Source organism: Arvicanthis niloticus, chromosome 18 (assembly GCF_011762505.2).
Source record: "Arvicanthis niloticus isolate mArvNil1 chromosome 18, mArvNil1.pat.X, whole genome shotgun sequence".
Lineage (NCBI taxonomy): Eukaryota > Metazoa > Chordata > Mammalia > Rodentia > Muridae > Arvicanthis > Arvicanthis niloticus.
The window spans coordinates 45734341-45755167 of NC_047675.1; the positions used below are offsets into that span (position 1 = coordinate 45734341).

General features: G+C 49.8%; 1 protein-coding gene across 3 annotated transcripts in view; it reads left to right on the forward strand.

Annotated features, from left to right (window-relative positions):
- Positions 1 to 20477, forward strand: part of Usp10 (ubiquitin specific peptidase 10) — a 45262-nt gene extending 24785 nt beyond the window's left edge. The window contains exons 3-14 of one of the 3 annotated variants that reach the window (XM_034522485.2): positions 158 to 215; positions 3614 to 4645; positions 9588 to 9679; positions 10201 to 10310; positions 10925 to 10980; positions 11178 to 11281; positions 13714 to 13813; positions 14706 to 14883; positions 15998 to 16163; positions 17750 to 17894; positions 19133 to 19198; positions 19500 to 20046. In XM_034522485.2, coding sequence (XP_034378376.1) covers positions 158 to 215; positions 3614 to 4645; positions 9588 to 9679; positions 10201 to 10310; positions 10925 to 10980; positions 11178 to 11281; positions 13714 to 13813; positions 14706 to 14883; positions 15998 to 16163; positions 17750 to 17894; positions 19133 to 19198; positions 19500 to 19687 — 2295 coding nt within the window. In that variant the 3' untranslated portion in view covers positions 19688 to 20046. Of the gene's footprint in view, positions 1 to 157; positions 216 to 3613; positions 4646 to 9587; positions 9680 to 10200; positions 10311 to 10924; positions 10981 to 11177; positions 11282 to 13713; positions 13814 to 14705; positions 14884 to 15997; positions 16164 to 17749; positions 17895 to 19132; positions 19199 to 19499 lie in introns of all 3 variants that reach the window. The other 2 variants (XM_034522486.2, XM_076915964.1) reach the window with 2 other exon arrangements.
- The last annotated feature ends 350 nt before the right edge of the window (positions 20478 to 20827 follow it).

Genomic DNA, 20827 nt, shown 5'->3' on the forward strand with positions numbered 1-20827 from the left:
ATTTGGTTCAGATTTTAGTGAATCTTTGTGTCTTTCTGGGAAAGTGATGTCACCAGAAGTTGCTTTGGTGGAGCTTGAAAGAAGTGTTGAGTTGATGCAGTGGCCTCTGTTGGGCTTCAATAATCTATTAAGATTTGTTTTCTGATTTCTCTCCCAGCTCCCTCCATATAGTGGGACTCTGTGTAGCATACAGGCTGAAGAAGAACTGCCAGACGGTAAGCTGGGTCCCATGTCCTGGGTGGGCAGGAACCTATAAACATAGCTTCCATTGGGTCATCTTTTTATAACTTTTTATTCATTTATTTGGAGGTGGGCTATGATGTGTGAGTGTATTGAAGTGTGCTTATATGTGGAGTTAGAGGTCAGCTCCATGGAGTAGGTCCTTTTCTGCTTTTACTTGGGTTCTGGGGATTGGACAGAGGTCATGAGGCTTGTGCAGCAAGTCCCTTGCTGAGCTCTCTCCCGGATCTGTCTGTGTCAGTTCCATCCTCTCTGTAGTTTCTGTAGGCTTAGTTTTGTGAGCTTAGCTCAGCCTCCCTAGAACTGCAGTATCAGACCAGCTGCAGTCAGCATTTTACGAGAGCTTGAAGCTTCTGCTCCAAACTTAGCTACTGTCTTAGAGTTTCCATTGCTGTGAAGAGACACCATGACCAAGGCAACTGTTATGATGGCAAACATTTGATTGGGGCTGGTTTACAGGTTCTGAGGTTCAGTCCATTATCATCATGGTGGGAACATGGCAGCATCCAGGCAGGCCTGGTACTAGGGAGCTGAAAGTTCTACTTCTTGTTCTGAAGGCAAACGGGAGAAGGCTGTCTTGTAAGCAGTTAGGAGGGTCTCAAAGCCTACCCCCTCTAAGAAGGTCACACCTACTCCCAACAGTGCCACACCTTATGGGCCAAGCATATTCAAAACAGCACAACTACCAAGTTACTCAGATTGACAAGTGTGCTTTCAAGTATGTGCCATGCTCCAGAACTCTGGGCATGGTAAGGTGTGGTCCGGAGAGAGGTGCTCCAGTCTGTAGCTCAGCAAGCCCTGGTGTTGTAGGTGTGTCACTCACATGGCTGTGCTCAACTCTGCTGGGTCCAGGGCTATGTGGACCTGTTGTAGCAGTTAGTGTTCCTGTCCCATCTGTTCCACATGCCTGGGCATTTAGGTCTCCAGCGTGAGCCCTGGTTGATTGATGGCTGAGAGGAATGTTTATCAAGGTGCAGCAGTGTTTGTTGCTGAGGTGTGTTTAACACATCCTGGCTATGCAGTCATCTCAGGCCCAAACGACCGTTCCTAGTTGGGATTCTTAAGATCCCTGGCTTCCAAGAAAAAGTCTTTTAGATTCCATGTTGAGCTAGCATGTCAGACCTGTGATGGGTGTTAATTATAACTCAGGCTCATGTATGAACTTGAAAAGACTAAGGCAGTCTTCCTCTTTATCTACAGTAACGTCTCGAGAGTGAGTAGGAATGCCAGCAGTCTGCAGTTAGCTCTGACAGGAGATCTTAAGGGACAAGGCAGGCTTAGTCGTTAGCAAAGTGGACAGAGCTGCTGCTGTCCACCTCCATGTGTGCATCCCTGGGGCATTGCTGTGTGTCCTGCATGTAGTGTGTACTGATGCTCGCATTTCTCCATTTCTGAATGCTTGTCCTTGCCTAGTGTCTATTTAGAATGCTGGGCCCTTCGTTATGTATGTGAATGAGCAAAAGCTTCCTTCTTGTCTGCCTCCCAGCATAGGCAGTCACAGCAGGTGACCTCAGGACACCGTAGTCAGGCTTTATCTGCCGCCATTTCTAGGCAGTCCTGAACTTTGTCCTTGTGTGTCCTCGCTGTCCATCCTGGTAACTGTTGAAGTTCTGCTGCTGTCTGCATAAAGTGCTGGGATTAAAGGGCATCACTGCACCTATTGGGCTTTCTTTCTACTGGAATATTAGTCTTGTAAGCTCTACAGCACAGCACAGTAGTCTGAATGTGACTTTACAGTATATATGTTTCAAAGGGGAGTCTTGCTCCTAGTTAGTGTTTGTGGCTGGCAGCCCAAGCACTGTGGATTTGCTCGTACATAGAGCATCATAGAATGGACACTACACTCTAGGTGTAATAGAAGCCATTGCTTTTTGGTAGTCCATTTCAAAGCCAGGGAAAACAAACTGCTCAGTCAGTGAGTGGCCTGCTGCTAACACAGGCAAAACTGCTGTGGTCTTGTAGTCACTGTGGCAGGATTGCCTTTTCCCGCCCCAGCTATAGGCATCCCCACCCCCAGAGTTAGCATGACCTTGGCTTTGCCCTGGACCTTCATTCCCCTTCCCATGAAGAGTCTTACAAGCCCTCAGGATTGAACGTACTTAGAACATAATTTTTGGTTTATAATTCTGTCCTTGTAGGACTTTAAAAGCCGCTGCCACCTTGTACCACACTTTAAGGCATGTTTCCTTTCATTAATTTCAGATGCATGACCATTTCATGAACAACAGTGGTCTTCCATGTTGTTGAAGGATAAGTTGGTTCTAGTAACCTACTTTTAAAGATGTAGACTAAGATACACTGTCCACCTTGACATGTTTGGGAGGTGCAGGTTAACGGTAACTGGAAAGAGGACATATTGGAGCTTGCGATGAGATTTTACAAGTTCAAAGCCCTGGGCAGGTACAGTGTTTCATGCCTGTGATCCTAGGCCTTGGAACAGGCTGGGCTACACAGTGGATCCTGCCTCGGATTCCCTCAAATTTTAGTCCTAACTTTGGTTTTGTGGGCTGGAAAAGTGGCTTTACCACTGCAGTCTGAGTGTAGTCACTAGCTAGCCGTCAGTTACAGAGTGCAGTGGGGGAGTCCAAGAGAGCCAAGGGACAGATACTGTGAGCCAGGGCATATCATCTGTGAGTTTGTTTGCACACAGACTGCAGCGTCCTGGGAGAAGCTGCTATGACAGTGTCGGGCCGTGCCACCAAAGCCCACACCTCCCCTGCTCAGGCATAAAGCACACATGACGACTGCAAGGTGGGGACAAGGTCTCACTGTGTAGTCCAGGCCGGGACTTGGACTTCTTATGCCTCAGCTTTTCATGCTGGGATTACAGGTGTGAGCCAACATCCATCTATCTCTCCCTCTCCCTCCACCCCTTCCTCTCCTCCTTCCTAAGTAAACAAACAAATCAAGAGTGACTCCAGGCAAGCATGCTGTCTGCCACTGAGCTAGCATCTGAGGAACGTTTCTAAACCACAAGATGCTTATGTGTTGGTTTGTATAGTGAGGCTTTCAGCAGCCACCATGGAGTGGAGGGTGACTTTGAATTCTGCCTCAGCTACTCCAGGACTGGAACAACAACATGCCCCAGTAATTTTAAATTACAAAACTAATTTCATTTCTACCCTCTTTTTAAAAACTTTCTTAGTTACCCAGATATCCAAGGATAAGGATAGGCTTCTAATTTTGTATACACCCAAGCTGGCCTTGTTCTAGAGATGTCATGTTCAACAGATCAGGCTAAAGTCTGTCTTAATGCTGCTAGAAACTAATGAATACAAAGTGTCGCCTCTCAAAGAGGACCCTTGGTTTGGATACTATGTAGCTTGCACCCTATGCTCTGGATGGGCAGGCATTGACTGGTATTTCTTCTCAGCAGGACAAGAACATCAGAGGATCGAGTTTGGTGTGGACGAAGTCATCGAACCTAGTGATGGTCTGCCGAGAGCCCCTAGCTACAGTATTTCAAGTACCTTGAACCCTCAGGCACCTGAATTTATCCTTGGTTGTACGACTTCCAAAAAGACCCCTGATGCCATAGAAAAAGAGGAGACCTGCAGCCCTGTGGACCAGTTCCCAGCCTCAGCTTTGGCCCTGGAAAACAATTCTAATGCAGAGGCTGAGGCCCTGGAGAACGACAGTGGCACTGGCAGTCTTGGTCAGAGGGAGCGGAAAAAGAAGAAGAAGCGGCCCCCTGGGTACTACAGTTATCTGAAAGACGGTAATGAGGAGAGTGCTTCCCCAGCTGCCCTGGTCAATGGCCATGCTACTTCCATGGGTATGAACAGTGAGGGTGTGGAGGACGCTGAGTTCGCGGTGGACGTGCTTCCTTCAGTCATGCCCAGGACTTGTGACAGCCCTCAGAATCCCATGGACTTCATCAGCGACCCTGTTCCTGATAGTCCTTTCCCCAGGACACTAGGCGGTGATGCCAGGACTGCAGGGCTGCATGAGGGCTGCCATGAAGCTGACTTTGAGCAGCCCTGCCTCCCTGCAGACAGCCTGCTAAGGACAGCTGTGACCCAGCCCTACGCTGGCACTGATACTACTGAGAACCTTGCAGTTGCTAATGGAAAAATACTTGAATCCTCGGGCGAGGACACTGCTGCCAATGGGGTAGAGCTGCACACTGACGAGGGCGCAGACCTGGACCCTGCGAAGCCCGAGAGCCAGTCACCTCCTGCCGAAAGTGCGCTCTCTGCCTCTGGCGCCATTCCCATTAGCCAGCCTGCAAAGTCCTGGGCTAGCCTCTTTCATGATTCTAAGCCCTCTTCCTCCTCACCTATGGCTTATGTGGAAACTAAGTGTTCCCCCCCTGTCCCGTCCCCCCTGGCCTCTGAAAAACAGATGGAAGTCAAAGAAGGGCTTGTTCCAGTATCAGAGGATCCTGTAGCCATAAAGATTGCAGGTACAGTTAAATGACAGGCCAAGTGACCTGGGAGCAGTCTGTTGGTACCCAGTGGTGGTAGCTGACCTGTATGGAAACAGGAGTAAAGGAGTGGGATGCACTAACGTTATCCAGTCGTCAAACAGTATGTGTAGGAAGGAAGATGGAGCGAGAGGGTGCCGTGCCTTTATGTAAGCAGGGAAAACCTGTGCCTAGTGTCTTTGGGTTCGGTGATGGATTTCACTCAGAATTGTAGCACAAAAGGAAGGGTGGAAGGCAGGCAGGCGCTGGATGCATAGTGCAGAAGCAGGTCTTCAGGCCCAGCTCCTGCATGCCCCTGAAGTACTCGGTGTCCCCACAGACAGGAAGGCGTATCTTCTTGATGGTTGGGGTGACAGGTAGAGGCTTTTAAACAACTTGGAAACAGACCTGTAATTCCAGCTCTCGGGAGGCTGAGGCAGGAAGAGTGGCAGTTTGAAGCCAACCTGGCTTCAGTACCAAGACCCTGACTCAAAAAACAAACCAAAACAAAGACGGTAACATTTTATTCTGTATGTGATATTGTTCTGAGTATTCTTAGTGTTCTGAGGTCCCTTCAAATGAGAAAATTGATGAAACTCTTATTTTTATTGTTTTGGGCTTCATATGTATATTGTGTTTGTCTTTGGTATAACATCTTGTCATGTAGCCTAGGCTGGTCTTATACTTACTTTTATAGCCCAGGCTGTCTTCAAAGTGGCATTTTTTTCCAGCTACTACCTCCCTAGTGCTGGGATCACAAGGTATGCCACTGTATTCTGGAGATCATTATTTATTATTTTTGACTTTTATGTATATGGGTCTTTTGCCTTCATGTATGTCTAGGCAACACTTGTGTGTTCTTTCCAGCAGATGCCAGAAGAAAGCATCACACCCTTGAACTAGAGTTACAGTTTGTTGTAAACCCGTATGTGGGTGCTGGAAATCTGACCCAGCTCTTAGTAGCTGGTGCTGCCAACTGCCAAGGATTGTAGTTTTAAAGTAAAGTGGTTTTCTTTACACACCACCCACCCAGCACCTTTTTTTCTTTTTCTTTTTCTTTTTTTTTAATTTTAATTAAAAATTTCTTTTGTTTTATGTGTGTTTTGCCTGCATGTGCGCCATGTGGGTTCTGGGAATTGAACCCACATCCACAAGAGCGACAAGTGTGCTGACTGCTGAGACATCTCTCCAGCCCACTTTCCTCTTCAGTCTCCACTTTGTATCTCATGCTTTTCACAGATTGTACAGTTTTACTGCCAGTCTCGCACGTGCCAGGATTGCTCCATCCCCTGCCTGATCTCTTTAATAGATAATGGATATCTTTCTTCTAGAATGTATTTGTTGCAGGACTGGGAGATGGCTAAGCACTTGTTCTGCAAGGCTGAGGATCTGAGTTTGGATCTCCACCACACATGTAAAAAAAACTATGACCTGTAGCTCTGTCGTTGGGTCAGAGACAAGGAGATTCTGGGAGCTTTCAGGGAAGCGACCTATTCTAGAGGTAGATGTCTGACTTCTGTGCCATCCAGGGAAATCGTAACAGCAAAGACGTATCAGCTTTAACCAGACAGGCCTGAGGGATGGGAGACACTCTTCTGCTTGCTTCTGTTACTTTAAGTGCATGCTGGCCTTTTGAGGGTGGGCCTCAAGATAATGTTTCTTTGTGTAGCCCTGGCTGTCCTGGAACTCGCTTTGTAGACCAGGCTGGCCTCGAATTCAGAGATCCTCCTGTCCCAAGTGCTGGGACTAAAGGCGTGTGTCACTACAGCCCACCTCCATTGGCCATTTTTAGTAGGGGTGACTGAGAAAGGAAAGCAGTGGAAAGAGACTTGAGGACCATGGAACTGGTCTCTGCTGAGCAGAGAAGAATGTCTGTATACTGCTCTCCGGAATAAGTGAGCAGCAAGGTGCCCAAAGCTACTGCTAGAGCTCCCTGTGAGCACAGGTAGCCAGCAGGCTTGGGGCAGCAGTCTGGGGACAGAGGACATGGAAAGTAGAGAAGTACCAGCATTAGGGTCTTGTTTTCAAAGAACTTTGAATAGAAGTTCTAAGGTGCTGAGCCATTTCTCTGACCCCAAGAGAACAATAGAATAATCTTTAAGGAAGGAAAAATCTAGGTTATCTCTTCTCTACCAGTCTGTAAAGAGTTACCCTGCACCTGAGGATTCTACCAGAAGGCAGTTTGAGCACTGCCTGCGACAGTTGTAACTGCAGCAGTTGTCTGCTTCGTACATTGTTGTGTCCCAGGTCTGCTTGTCTGCGGGTGTTGAACAGGCCACTGGGTGGCGCTAAGAGACAGACTCACGACCTTAGAAGGAAAATGGGACCTGCTTTTTGACCTGCTCTTCCAGAGAAGGACCATGTAGAAACCAGCCTTGAACATGTGGTTTCCCAATTGGAAAGGAATTGATTATTGTTGGCTTCAAATTGGATTGAGTTCTCGGGTCCATGGGGCTCTGCCAACTGTAGGAACCCCCAGGCTATTGAGGTCACTCTGGTCCACAGAAGCTTGTTCCTAGGGCTTAGTGCAACCAGCTTACCTAGTCCCCCTTTGAAAAGGAATTAGCTGTGTTACATGTGGTGCTGGTTTCTTTTACACTGATGCAACACACTCAGAATACTAGTCATACGGTGTACTTTCTCTCGTGTGTGTGAGTAGGTGTGCATGCTTGCTAAAGGCATTTTGTGGTGCCAGAGGTCAGCTGTTAGGGAGCTGGCTCTTAACCTTCACCTAACTTGTTTTTAAAGCAATGTCTTTTGTTTCTGTCACTTCACTGCATGCTTTACCCAGGTCAGGTGCCCACGGGTTTGGGGAGATTCTCACCGCAGCCTGCGATCTCTCCGTAGGAATGCTGGGATCTGTTCGAAGTAGGGCCTTCCTCTGTAGTCTGGAAGTAACTTGCTGTATAGTGATCATGAACTCCCAATACCCACTGGCCTCTGCCTCCCAAGTGCTGTGGTCACAGACAGGCAAGCATCATCACGTGCCTACGGCTTTTTAAAAATGTGGATTTCCTGGCTCACTTTTCTAAAATGTGAATTCTGGGAATTTGAATTCAAGCCATTGGGTTTGTGCCCTCTTCCTGCTCCTGCCATACATAGTTGAGGCAGCTCAGAACAGTGGGCACGAGATGGGGAAAGGTTCGTGTGGATTTCTGTGTCTATCCCCTGTTGGTTTTTTCCCCACTTCTTCCACTGTCTGTGCCAAAGCAGGTGTGATTGTCATGGTACCCCATCCCTTCAACCAATCCAGGAAGGCCTTGCCTCTCACACCACCAGGGGAACAGAATTTTCTCCCCCCAATGTGGCTCTAACTTCTGGGCCAGGCATCTCACTGAGCAGTGTGCACTGGCTTCCACTCTTTTACCCAGACCTCTGGCTTCTTCATAGTGATACCATTAGTGTTAAACATGAGGCGTGTGAGTGACCGTGGGAGTGTTGGGAGCGAGGCATGCTGACGCCTAAGTGTAAGTCACCACAGTGTTCATACTTCTGCTGTCCTTTCTGTTCCCCACTGCTTGTCTTCTGATGTCTGCTCCGCGTCATCTCCAGCTGCTCTCTCGGCATGTCTGCGGACCTCGACTGGGTGAGGCACGCACCCCAGACCCCTTTAACTGAACCCGCAGTGTGTGGCGGGCGCTGTCTGCTGGGACAGTGAGTCTCCATTACTTGTCTGTGAGCTGGCCTGGAGCAGGGCTAGTTGCAGCCTTCTGTGTACACAGGACACATTAGCTGTTCGTCCAGAGAGAGGTCAGCCATGGCAGGAAGACCAAACTTCTAATTATGTAAAAGCTTGCCATTGGTTGCTTCTGTGGAGCCTGTGGCGTTGCTTTGAGTTGTGATTGTTTGAACGCGCACAGGTTTGCCGGTTACCATGATCATTGCTGCACCGTGGATCCTTGTATAGCCCAAGAACAGGTGGGAGAAGGGAGTGGGAGAGGGAAGGGGAGCCTTCCAGAATAGATATTTAAAACATTGCTTCCTTAGATTTACGTGTTCCTTCTGTGCTTTCAAGCATGTTTGTGTGTATGTTCAAGTGTCCCTGTGAGGTCAGATTGTGGAAATTGGTCCCATTTCTACCTACCACAGGGCGCTGTAACTCAGATCATCAGGCCCGGCAGCAAGTTCCTGGAACTGCTGAACCACCTCACTAGTCTGTGAGGTGCAGTGGAGAGGAAGGAGCCAGCCAGGTAGATCACAGTTGTATCTGGCTCAGTGCCGTGACTCAGTTTTCTCATCTGTAAGATGGGGTGCCAGAGTGCCTCTTTTGGCAGAGTTACTATGAAGATGAATGTTAACAGGCAGCTCCAGGATTGCTGGGGGCTGTCAGCATGTGTCTTCCTGTCCTACATCTATACGCCTTTCATTAGGGGATGGCAAGCTTGACACGCTGCTTTCACTGGATGCATTCTGGTGCTTCTCTGGGTGAGTGTAAGGAGGGAAATCCCGCTTCTGAATGGAGTGAGGAGTTAGCATGCAGAACAGATGAATCACTGCTCTCTCTTCCCACGGGAATCAGGACTGGCAGGAGCCACTGTCACTTAATATGTGGCCATCCGAGTGCCCACTGGGTTTCCTGTGAGCCTGGGAGGCTCCACAGCCTCTTTGAAGCTGGTATCCAGGAGACCTCGCTGCTGGCGAGTCGTGCTGTCGGTCTTGGTGGGGGAGCCACCTCTGCCCCTTGCTCCTAGCGACTGTCTTGGTGTCTCTGGCCCTGGAGCTTCCTGGTATAAACTGAGGAGTAATGTTGATGTTCAGAGGAAAATACTATTGTGAAAGGACAACCCCCTGTAACAAAGCCGGTGCTGAGCTAAGTACAGGGTTTCGAAGGACACGCTCTCCTGAAGGAATCTGTCAACACTTCAGAAGCTCCTATGCATGGATTCTGGTGCTGCTGACTGCAGTGTTGTTAACGTCTTTGTTTGCTTCTTCACTCTTGCAGAGTTATTGGAGACTGTAACCCTAATACATAAGCCAGTGTCATTGCAACCCCGTGGGCTGATCAATAAAGGAAACTGGTGCTACATTAATGCCGTATCCTTCCTGACTGCCGACCCCGCGCCTGGCCACCACACACGCTCTCTTCTCTGGGTGTGTTTGATGTACTGCAGCATCCACAGGGCTGCTGGCCTGGACTCTGAACACTGAGACTGGGCCATCATTTGGTCTGCCTACCTCATAGTTGGTGGTACTCTGGAGCCCCTCCAGCCTCTGTCTGAGGATTGGTCTGTTGACTTGTGAAGGACAGAATCAGACACATTCTGTTCTCATTGGAGTGGTCGTAGATAGTAGGACAGAATGACCACAGAACTGGAGGCTTTGCTCTAACTAGTGGGAGCATTTTGCTCTGCTAGGTTCTTGACTGTCATACCAGCCGACAGAGGGTCCTTACATGGCCAGTACAAGGCAGCTGTCTTCTTATATGGTTTATTCCTCTTTGTGTTTACATATCCAAGTAGTTGAGTGTCCTTGGCTTATCCCGGTTTTTATGTGCCTTTAGAAAAGTCTGCTGTGTCTGTTTCATTTCCTTTACACTTCCTTACTGCGACATACAGACCCTGCAGGCATTGGTGGCTTGCCCTCCGATGTATCACCTGATGAAGTTCATTCCTCTGTACTCAAAAGTGCAAAGGCCTTGCACGTCAACGCCCATGATAGATAGCTTGTAAGTAAAGTGTGCGCACACGTGCCAGTGGTTGGGGGCTCTCTCTCCGGTGATGGGGCCTTGAGCAGTTTGGCAAAGCAGGCGTTCCCTGGGCTGAGTCTAGCTCTCAGCTCTTGATTTGCTACAGTAAGGAATTTAAGCATTTAAGTTTCTGTGTATGAGTGTTTTGCCTGCATATATGTAAGTGCACCTCATGTGTGCAGTGCCCAGGGCTGTCAGGAGACTTCAGATCTCCCAGACCTGGAGTTACAGCTAGTTGTAAGCTGCCAGTGGGTGTTGAGAACTGAACCCTGGTCCCTTGAGAAGAACCACTGAGCCACCCCTCCAGCCTCTGGATTTCTCCTTTAAAGGGAGATGCTGTTGGGGGTTTCTGTGGAAGTGGACCTGGAGTATAACTGGAGTGTGCTTCCCATCAGATTCCCTAGGAGATCTTGTACTGTTGACTAGCTTAAAATGCCAGTTGGAAATGGTCCTATGGTATGTGTAGATTTTACCGTAAGAGCCCCTGGGTGCCGTTACATTGGCTGGCTCGGCGCCACAGCTGCTGCCTAATGTGCCTGCTGTCCCCAGGCCCGCTCCTAACGTGTGCTCTGCTTCTCTCTTTCTCCATTTAGTGTTCGGCTCATGAATGAGTTTACTAATATGCCAGTACCTCCGAAACCCCGCCAAGGTGAGTCAGAGCTCGCCTCTGGGATACCTTGTCATTGGGAACATGGAGTGAGGTTAGCGTGTGGTAAATGCGGACTTAGTGGAAGTGTCTATTCAAATTCAGGGGTTTTTCCTGTGTGATGGGAGTTTGGATGGCGTTGCTTTCTCCTTTATGCTGTCTCTGTAGTTACCAGAGTCTTCTGTCTGCTTTTCTTGCAGCTCTCGGGGATAAGATCGTCAGAGATATCCGCCCAGGAGCTGCCTTTGAGCCCACTTACATCTACAGACTCCTGACAGTCATCAAGTCGAGCCTGTCTGAAAAGGTCTGGGGTGCTCTGTGGTAGCTATACAAAGTACTCCCATGAGCTGGGAGAGGGGCCGTGCCTGGAGCTCTAGAGCACAGGGGCTAAGGCAAGAGGATCTCTGGGAATTCAAGCCTAGCCTGGGCTACAGAGCAAGTTGCATCTGAGCCTGAAGCCCCGTCAGTGGCTATCTGCAGCTCTTTGCCTGTGCCATGCACGTGGTGTAACTCAGTGCTATGAGGACCGGGTGGGGTTTATTGTGGATGACTCGATGATGGCTTAGGGTGTACTAGTTACTCACATTTAACAGCCTCGAGAACCGAGGACTGAGGCTCACCAGCTCTGCCGGACTGTGACTCCCCGACTGACGACAGAGCCTGGCTTCTGAGTCAGTCCCTTGTTGCTGCGCTGTGCTTGGGTAGAGGGGATTCCTGGTTGTGGAGTGCTTAGCCTCTTAGTCAAGCTCAGGCGGCAGCACCGATTCCATCAACTTGGCCATTGCCGCTTGGTTTTTCCTGACATACTGCATAGCATGTTAGTAAGGGCAGGCGGCCAGGCCAGCCAGGAGGCCTTTCAGTGGTCCTGAGAGCTGAGGGTGACCAACGCTTTGTCTAGAGCATCCAGCTGGTTCCCAGGTCCAAGTTTTAATTCATTGGTGTGAGCAGTGCAAATGCAGGCACAGGAAGCCCACTCAGCAGGACAGATACTAAGAAAATGCCGTTTAAGGACTAGTCTGGAAGCTGTATTGCTTTAAATAGAGTGAGCTTCCAGGTATGCGAGAGACACCATCTGCACGGCTTAGGTTTGCCTTCTTGCTCTCTCCGTTTCCTTCCTTCCTTCTTTCCTTTCTTCCTTCTTTTTCTGAGACAGGGCTTCTCTGTGTGTACCCCTGGCTGTCCTGTAACTCACTCTTTGTACTCTGAAAAACAGGCTAGCCTCAAGCTTAGAGATCTGCCTGCCTCTACCTCCCTAGTGCTAGGATTTAAAAGCCCACGCCACCACCGCCCCACATGCTTTGAGATTTTTTACAATGTCTGTAATACAGCTTGTCTTGTATTGGAGTTCCCTCTTCCCACAACTTGGGGGGGGGGGGGGAAGTAGGGATGTCCTCCAAGGGTAGGGACAGAAATACAACCAGGCACAGGAAGAGGAGTGTAAGGATGACAGCGTATAGGTGCAGTGGAACTCGGAGGCCCCGGGCCAGCAAAGCAGAGGTGGGAGGCATCTTCTAGAACGGTAGGAATTTTCACCGGTGTTGAGTGGAGGTGAGGCTAAGACCAGCCTCAAGCCTGGTCGTTCCCTAGCAGAAGCTGGTGTGTCCAACGTCAGACATGCCCTCCTGTCCTTCAGACATGCCCCTCCTGTCCTTCAGCACTGCATGGTGGCCCGCGGGTTGGTAGAGGGGCTCTTGGAGAGAACTACATTATGGTTCAGAAAATTGCAGGTGCCTGGGAGGAAACAGCACTAAAACACAGCGCTGCTTTGCTTACATGGAGGTAAACACAGTCTTAGACACAGTTCCTTATCTAGTCTTGGATAGGTGTATGGCTTTCTGAAGTCTCAAGTTGTCAGATACCAGCCAAGGGCCAGCCTGGCAAGCAGGCCTTTCCTGGAATTGCAGTTCCATGTCTACTGTGTGACTGCTGCTGCACCATGTCCTGTGTCCTTCCGTGTGTATGCACGGCTTTTGTTTGGTTTGTCGGTATTGGTTTTGGGTGTGCTGGGGGTTGTGTCCATGCAGAAGAAGCATAAGCAAGCGGTATCCCTGAGCTCTGTCTCAGTAAGTTGCCTAGATTGGCTTTGAACAGAATTTGGAGCCTGTGCCAGATTCACCCAGGCAGATGTGTGAGCCCTGTGTAGCTGGTGACTGCCATCTTGACATGGGTTCACAGGTGGACAGTGTGTCTAGGTCAGCTGATTACTTGGATTTTTACTTGTGATTTGAATCCTCTCCAGTGGTTCCTGTCGAGTGTAGATGTTGTGGGGGCTGACAGAGCTGAGTGGGTGTGACTCAGCTTGTGTTGGGAAGTGGCTCTCAATGTCTTGTTCAGGGTATATTTTTTAAGGCATTTTAAAAATAGTCATTCATTCATTCATTCATTTATTTATTTATTTATTTATTTATTTATTTATTTTGAGGTAGTGTTTCACCTTGTAGCCCTGGCTGTTCTGGAACTTTGTTGACCAGGTTGACCTAGAACTCACAGAGATCCCTTTGCCTCTATGCACCACTGTCCCTGGCCTTTTTTTTTTTTTTTTTTTTTAAACTATAAAGTAGTATCTGTGCTTAGGAATTTAGCTATAAAAATAAACTACAGAACATTCATGGCAGTCCTTGGGATTTGGTGGGCTGGTCTGGAACATTCATCTAAGGTGTAGTTTACGCCAGGTGCTGGGGTTCTACAGGCCTTACTCCAGCCAATTGGAATTAATGTGACCATGTCTGTCCTCAGGGCCGACAGGAAGACGCCGAGGAGTACCTAGGTTTCATCCTCAATGGCCTCCATGAGGAGATGCTGAGTCTGAAGAAGCTGCTCTCACCCACACATGAAAGTAGGTTCTTCTGTGTGAGACTGTTTGCATGACAGTGGCTTAAAAGAAGGTCGCATGTCCATGCTATAGATCTCGATCTCTCTCTCTCTCTCTCTCTTTCTCACACACACACACACACACACACACGTACGTACGTACGTACGTACATTACACACATTGGGCCACTTTACTGTAGAGTGTCTTCAAATTTCTCCAGTTGTCCAAAGAGTGTGATCACCTGGTTTTTGAGACACTGTCTTTCTCTGAAGCTCTGGCTGGCCTGGAACTCTTAAGTCTTTGTGCCCTAGCCTGTGTCAGTGCCCTGCCGAGCTGGACATTTGCAGAACTTGGTGTCTGAGAGCACACAGTGCCCCCTGCTGCCCAGTGCCCAGTGCGGCTGGCTGCATCAGTTGCTCACTGTGACTGAGTGTAGAACATAACTCCATCTTTCGACGTGTGTGGATTTGCTAGACAGGGTTTCTCTTTAGCCTTGGTTGTCCTGCACCTTACTCATAGACCAGGCTGGCTTTGAACTCACAGACCTGCCAGCCTTTGCCTCCAAGATGCTGGGATTAAAGGTGTGGACCACCATTGCTTGACAGCCTTCATTGGGTTGGGTTTTTTGTTTTGTTTTTTTGTTGTTATTTTTGGTCTCTCTCTGTGTGTGTGTACATGTGCAGTTGTAATTGTGTGTATATACTTAAAGAGGGTTCTGTGGCAAAGTGAAGGTCAGAGGACACTTTGTAGGAGACAGTTCTCTTTGTCATGTGGTCCCAGGAATCAGATTCATGTGGTCAGGTCTGGCGAGCATGGCTTCACCTGCTGAGCTCCTCACGGATCTGTTTAGCAGTTCTTACGGAATCTGCTTGCTTAGGTACTTTGTTCTTGAACTCACAGACCCTCTTCCTTTCAGAGCACTCTGTTTCCAACGGGCCCGGAAGCCACCTGATAGAGGACGAGGAGCTGGAAGACATGGGCGAGGGCAGTGAGGACGAGTGGGAGCAAGTGGGTCCCAAGAACAAGACGTCCGTCACCCGGCAGGCGGATTTCGTCCAGACACCTATCACTGGCATTTTCGGTGGACACATCAGGTCTGTGCTTTCCCATGTTCCCACGGGGGAGGCATGAGTGTCTGGATCCTTCCTGCATCCGCTTTGCCTGCTTTTCACTCTTTATAATGCCTCAGTGCTCCCGAGGGCTCTGACCCATCACGTGACAGTCAGGGTTTCTCTGCATAAGCCCTAGTTGTCCTGGTACTAACTTTGTAGACGAGGGTGGCCCTGAACTCAGAGATTTGCCCGCCGCTACTGCCTGAGTGCTGGGGTGAAAGGCGTACGCCACTGCCGCCCACTGATGCCTGAGTGCTGAGGTGAAAGGCCACTGCCGCCCACTGATGTTTTCAACTGCCTTTTGGGAGCCCAAGTCAGCCATTGCTGACTCAGGAGGAAGGCTGGGGCATGGCACCCTGACAGGAAGGGTCTCAGCTGGGTGTCATATCTGTCTCATCAGTAGGAGTTTTCCCCAGCTCTTCTTTGCTCATAAGCTGGGTTACCAGGCAGTACAAACAAGATCCTTTGTTGAATCTCAGAGTGTCCCTGCATGAGGTTAAATAAGAGATGAGATGTACTTCTGGTTTTTATTCAGAAGAGCTTAGGAAAAGAAAGATGAAATAAAACAACTAAGAAAACAAGGTTGGGTTGGCGCCTTCCCCGCATGGCCGGTCGCCTCTTCCTAGATCGCTAACATGGTTTTTATTAGCCTTAGCATGCTTCCCTTCCTTCTCCTGATGTTTTTATAGAAGGGGAGCAGCATTAAAAGCCCTGCTCCCCTGGGGGTTCCTCCCCACCCCCTGTTTCACTAGAACAGGCTGTGACACTTTGTTAAATAACCCCTACCCCACTCTGCTTGAAATTGTTAGCTGGTGGGTGCTGTGCTCTGGTGTGCAAGCCAAGGATTTGGAAGTTGAAGCAGCTCAGCCAAGCTGGGCAAATGTACAGATCAATTGCTAATCATAGAGGCTGGTGGTCAGCGTGGTTATTTTAAGTTCAGGTGGTGTTGGCTGTTCTGTTCTGTTGTCTCTGGTCCTGTGATAGTGAATAAACTTACTTGAGTGTTTATTTCTTCTCTGTTAGTTAAGCTTAAGGGACAGTGACAGAGAGTGACCTCTTACTTCTTTGTTTGTTTGTTTTCAATTTTGATTTTTAGGTCTGTGGTTTACCAGCAGAGTTCCAAGGAGTCTGCCACCCTGCAGCCGTTCTTCACACTGCAATTGGATATCCAGTCTGACAAGATCCGCACAGTCCAGGACGCGCTGGAGAGCCTGGTGGCCAGAGAGTCTGTCCAAGGTTACACCACCAAAACCAAGCAGGAGGTATGTTCCCAGCTGCCCGGAACCTTCTAGATGCTTGGACAGAACAGAACTAAGCCAGGGGAAGCTGAGTCTGCCTCTCGAGCAGTTGCTTTACTGAGAAGCCCCAGGTTTTCAGGATGCAGGAGTTGAACCAGATGGACCCCAGCTGTGTCTTGGCTCTTGTGATGGAGGGAATGTCTCTCTTCTGCCCTTGACCCTGCCCTGCATCTCACTGCCTCAACCTAGTCCCTGTACCTGCAGTCGGCCCACCTCCAGCAGAGGAGTTCCGGGCGCATCTGTCTCGCAAAAGCATATATTGTCAGGGACGCACAGACACATAGATAGACAGTTTAGATACGTGCTCTTTGTGACATCAGGGACACACGGTTCAGATGCATGCTGTTTTTTGTGATGATGGGGATAAAGTCTTGAGTGCTTCCATCCTGGACAGTTAGGAACTGGGCTTGTTGCTTGTGGAGGGAGGCTGATGTCTGGTTCTCAGTGGCCTGCCCTCTGCTCTGCAGTAAAGGCCATCTTCTCTGTCAGGTCTAAGACTATGGCATGGAGGTCACAAGGCAAGATGAATGCTGCCTAGTTAGGGTGGTATTTATCTGAAGAGTTCTTGGTATTGGAAAGCTGCAAACACTCAGTGGAGTGTACAGGCTGCAAGGTTAAATTTGAGATCCCAGCTCAGACCTGTCTTCAGAAATGTCCTTCTGTGACCCCTGTACTGAGGAGAGCAGAGTGAAGACACCCCAGCCTCAACTACCCCTGAGGCTCTAGGAGGCCAGCCATGCCACACTCTGGGCATCTGCAGAGGGAAGGTCTTCACCATGTTGTCTGATTCAGTCCTGGTGCTTGGGTTTGTCCACAGATGTTAAGTACCAGGAGTCAGGGACGGAAGCCCGGTGGCCAGCCTGGGTAAGAAGTCCCTGGCTGAGCCCACGAGGGGAGGGCAGCCCAGGTGGCCTTGATCTGGCTGTGGGTGACTGGTAGCTGCCTCAGCCTGTACCTGTGGGTTGCTGTCTTTTAGATTATTACTTAAATTGTCTTTCTCTTCAAGTAACTAATGGGGCTTTGAGAAGTGGAGTGAGCAACTGAAGATACATTTGGTGGAGAAAACCAGAAGAAACCCTAACAGCAGGCAGAGCCTGGAACAGTTGCGAGTGGGCAGTGGCGTGGCCTCCAGCACGCGGGCCGCACTCTCCTGGGTTACACCCCATTAATTTTTATCATTCGTGCTGCTCTTTAAGGATCTGTAGAAGATTCGGGAGCCTGTGAAAGCACTAAAGGGACATGTTGACAGAACCAGGAAGTGAGTGACAGGGACAGATGACTTTAGGATTACTTGAAATGTGTGTTTGAAGATACTAGGCAGGTGTGTGATGAGAGAAGACAGGCCAATGCTTGCCCGTTCCAGCCTTTCCGCAGCCAGCTTGTCTTCCCAGCCAGTGTGTCACTGTAGAGGCAAGGTCTTCACATGGAGACCACAGATGGGCTCTGTTGCAGGTATCCATAGGGGTGCAGGTATGGCTAGGGCTGGGGAGCCCTACAGGATGCTGCTGCAGCCAGGCAGGCCTCTGACCCTGGCGGCTACTCTGTCCCAGGTTGAAGTCAGCCGCAGAGTGACTCTGGAGAAGCTTCCCCCTGTCCTCGTGCTCCACCTGAAGCGCTTCGTCTATGAGAAGACAGGCGGATGCCAGAAGCTGGTCAAGAACATTGACTACCCCGTGGACTTGGAGATCAGCAGAGGTAATGCTGGCCTGTGCCTGCTGCCGCCCTGCAGCCCCAGGAGCCTGTCACCACCAGTCACCAGTGAGACATTTAGTTAGGACTCTCTGTTTTAACTTTATTGACATCTGTGGATTTCTATACTGAGGCTCATTAAGGTGGTTTTCTTATTTTTAAATTTGATTTAGGGGTGGTTTTGTCGGTATGTACGAGTGTGCACTGTGTGGTTGCCTGGTGCTGGCAGAGGCTCAAAGAGGGCATTGGATCCCACATTGGTGCTGGGAATCAAACCCAGGTTCTCTGAAAAAGAGTACCCCGTAGTCTTAAAAGTACTGAGCCCTCTATCTGGGTCCCCCTATTTTGCTTTATAAAACACTTAACTAAAGTGTTTTATTTTGGTTTTAAGGCAGGGTCTCAACATGAAGTGCTGGCAGGCCTGGAGCTCACTATATTAACCAGGCTGGCCTTGAACTCTTATTACAGTGCTTTGCCTGGTACAGATAGAGATGAAACAGAATCAGAAAAGTGGGAGAGAGGGGCAGATGGTGCTGGCAGGGTCTGCCCCCCGCCCCACAGGGAGGGACCCGGAGACTGTGCAGAAATGTACTGGCTGCTGCTCTCCATGGCCTCTGGCTCAGCAGCGACAGCACCACAGCTCCGGCACCTGCCCGGAGCCCCGCACGAGCAGCAGTGCTCCAAGCGCTGAGCTGTCTCGCTGTTTCTGCCAGCATGCTTTGAGGAGCCCGTGTGTTTGTGTGTGTGTGTGTGTGTGTGTGTGTGTGTGTGTGTGTGTGTGTGTGTGTGTAGGCATGCATGCCAGAGCACATGTGTTGGCTCAGGAGATCAGAGCTGGCCTTCATGGGGAAATAAGAAGGCACCTTGTAGGAGTTGGTTTTCTCTGTCCACCATGTGGGTGAACGAATGAACATCTTCGATGCTGCTGGAGCTCAGTAGGCCAGGCAGTCCAGAGCAGAGGTCTGGGAAACAAGAAGGCAGCGAGCGGTGTCTCGCTTTGATCCTGGAGAGAGATCCTCCTGGGTCTGGTCCCCCTCCGTCCCAGCACTGCGTACCCCAATTCCTGTCCCCTAGTCCAGGAGCTAGGTGTACACATGCCTCCTCTGCCTGTGGACGTCAGCCCCTTCAGGTTCAGTTCTGACACAGCTCTGGGCTCTGACCCTCGAAGTGGGGTGTGTGTCTCTGTCACCAGCCAGGGCTGCTCTGTGAAGACTTTGTTGAAGTGTTGCTATTTTGTTTTTCAGAACTACTCTCTCCAGGCGTCAAAAATAAAAATTTTAAATGCCACAGAACCTATAGGCTGTTCGCAGGTGAGTGTGCTTGCCTCTGCGTCTGTAAGGTGCCAGGCAAAACTGTCCTGGAGCACTGCCATAGAGTGTCCTAGGAGAGCCTGGTTGTCAGGAAGCACTCAGGACCTTGTTTGCCCTGAATTGTGGCTGACACGAGAGGGTTCTTATTGTGTGTCTGTGTCCGCCTGAGTTAGTGGCCTGCAGGCTCTCCTGGAGCCACCTCCCTTTGGGACAGTTAGCTGGGGGCCGGTGAGGGTGGGGGTCTGTGGCAGTGGGGTGAGGGGCTTCTCTCATGGGTTGCCGGCTTGGTGCTGTCTTCCAGTGGTCTACCATCATGGTAACAGTGCCACAGGCGGCCACTACACTACGGACGTCTTCCAGATTGGGCTCAACGGCTGGCTGCGAATTGATGACCAAACGGTCAAGGTTATTAACCAGTACCAGGTGGTGAAGCCGACTGCTGACCGCACAGCCTACCTCCTGTATTACCGCCGTGTGGACCTGCTGTAACCGTGCCCGTGTGCCTGTGTGTGCCTGACGCTGCTTCCTACAACTCCCAACTCACTCACTACCCACCTCTCTAGTGGCTCTGTAGAGAGACTCTCCCTCTGTGCCAGTGGCCTGGATGAAGATGCCTGGGGTCTGCACAGTGCAGCTCATGCTGACTCTGACTTCAGAGACTGGACTGATGACCGAGTGAGGAGACACGAGCCACCGCTTCTGAAGAGCCGCTGGCTCCTGAGCGGAGGCGGCGCCTACGCTGTGTCCCCGTCTGATCTCGTAGTGGAATGCGTCCTGCACCAGCAGCTCTTGTAAATTTGTGAAAATGAATTTTATCTTTCCTTAAAAAAAATAATTTTTTTAATTCATCACAGTTTCCTCCTTTACCCTTTAGTTTTTGATAAATGACAAAAACGAGCCAGTTATCAGAGAGGAGGTAGCTCTTACTTCAAAAGGAAATAAATAAAAAAAAAAATGTTGCTGGTTCCTAACAGGAAATGCAGTTTAACGATTGTGAAAGGGAAACTGCTGACGTAGACACCGCAGGTCAGACGTGTGGGTAGACGTCGGGCTACAGAGGTAGGTGAGTGTAACTTTATCACCATGAGAAGATTGCAGATTGCATCCATGCTGTGTACACATGAACGGTGGGCAAAATGCTGAAGACTGACATTTCCCAGTGTCTGCTGTGTAATCTCCTGCCACGCCTCTGATGCCGTGTCCCTCATGTACACAGGGTAGTGATTCCTAGGAGTATAAAGTTGTCACCCGTCAATAAAGATCACAAAGTTGGTTTAAAGCTGTGTCTCTTGGTGTGGTCAGCCTCTGAGCTCAGCCAGGACTCTGCCTGTGCTGGGTTGTGTGGCCGTTGCTGAGCCAGGGAGGGCCTGGCATCAGCTTTGCTCCCTCTGACCCTGGGGCTTAGGTCAAGGCCAAGCCTTACCTGAGTGTTCCTGATGCTGCCTCAGCTCCTGTCAGAGATGAAGAGACCGCCACCAGCCACAGGAAGCCTGCTGTGTTCAGGGCTCCACGGGGCAGGGCTCACAGTGGGACAAAAACCTTTTACTCCCAAGCTCCTTCCTTTGGTGAAGGGTCAGCGTTCTACCCAAGTCCTCAGATTCTCTTCAGGATGCGGGGCTCTGGCTCCTG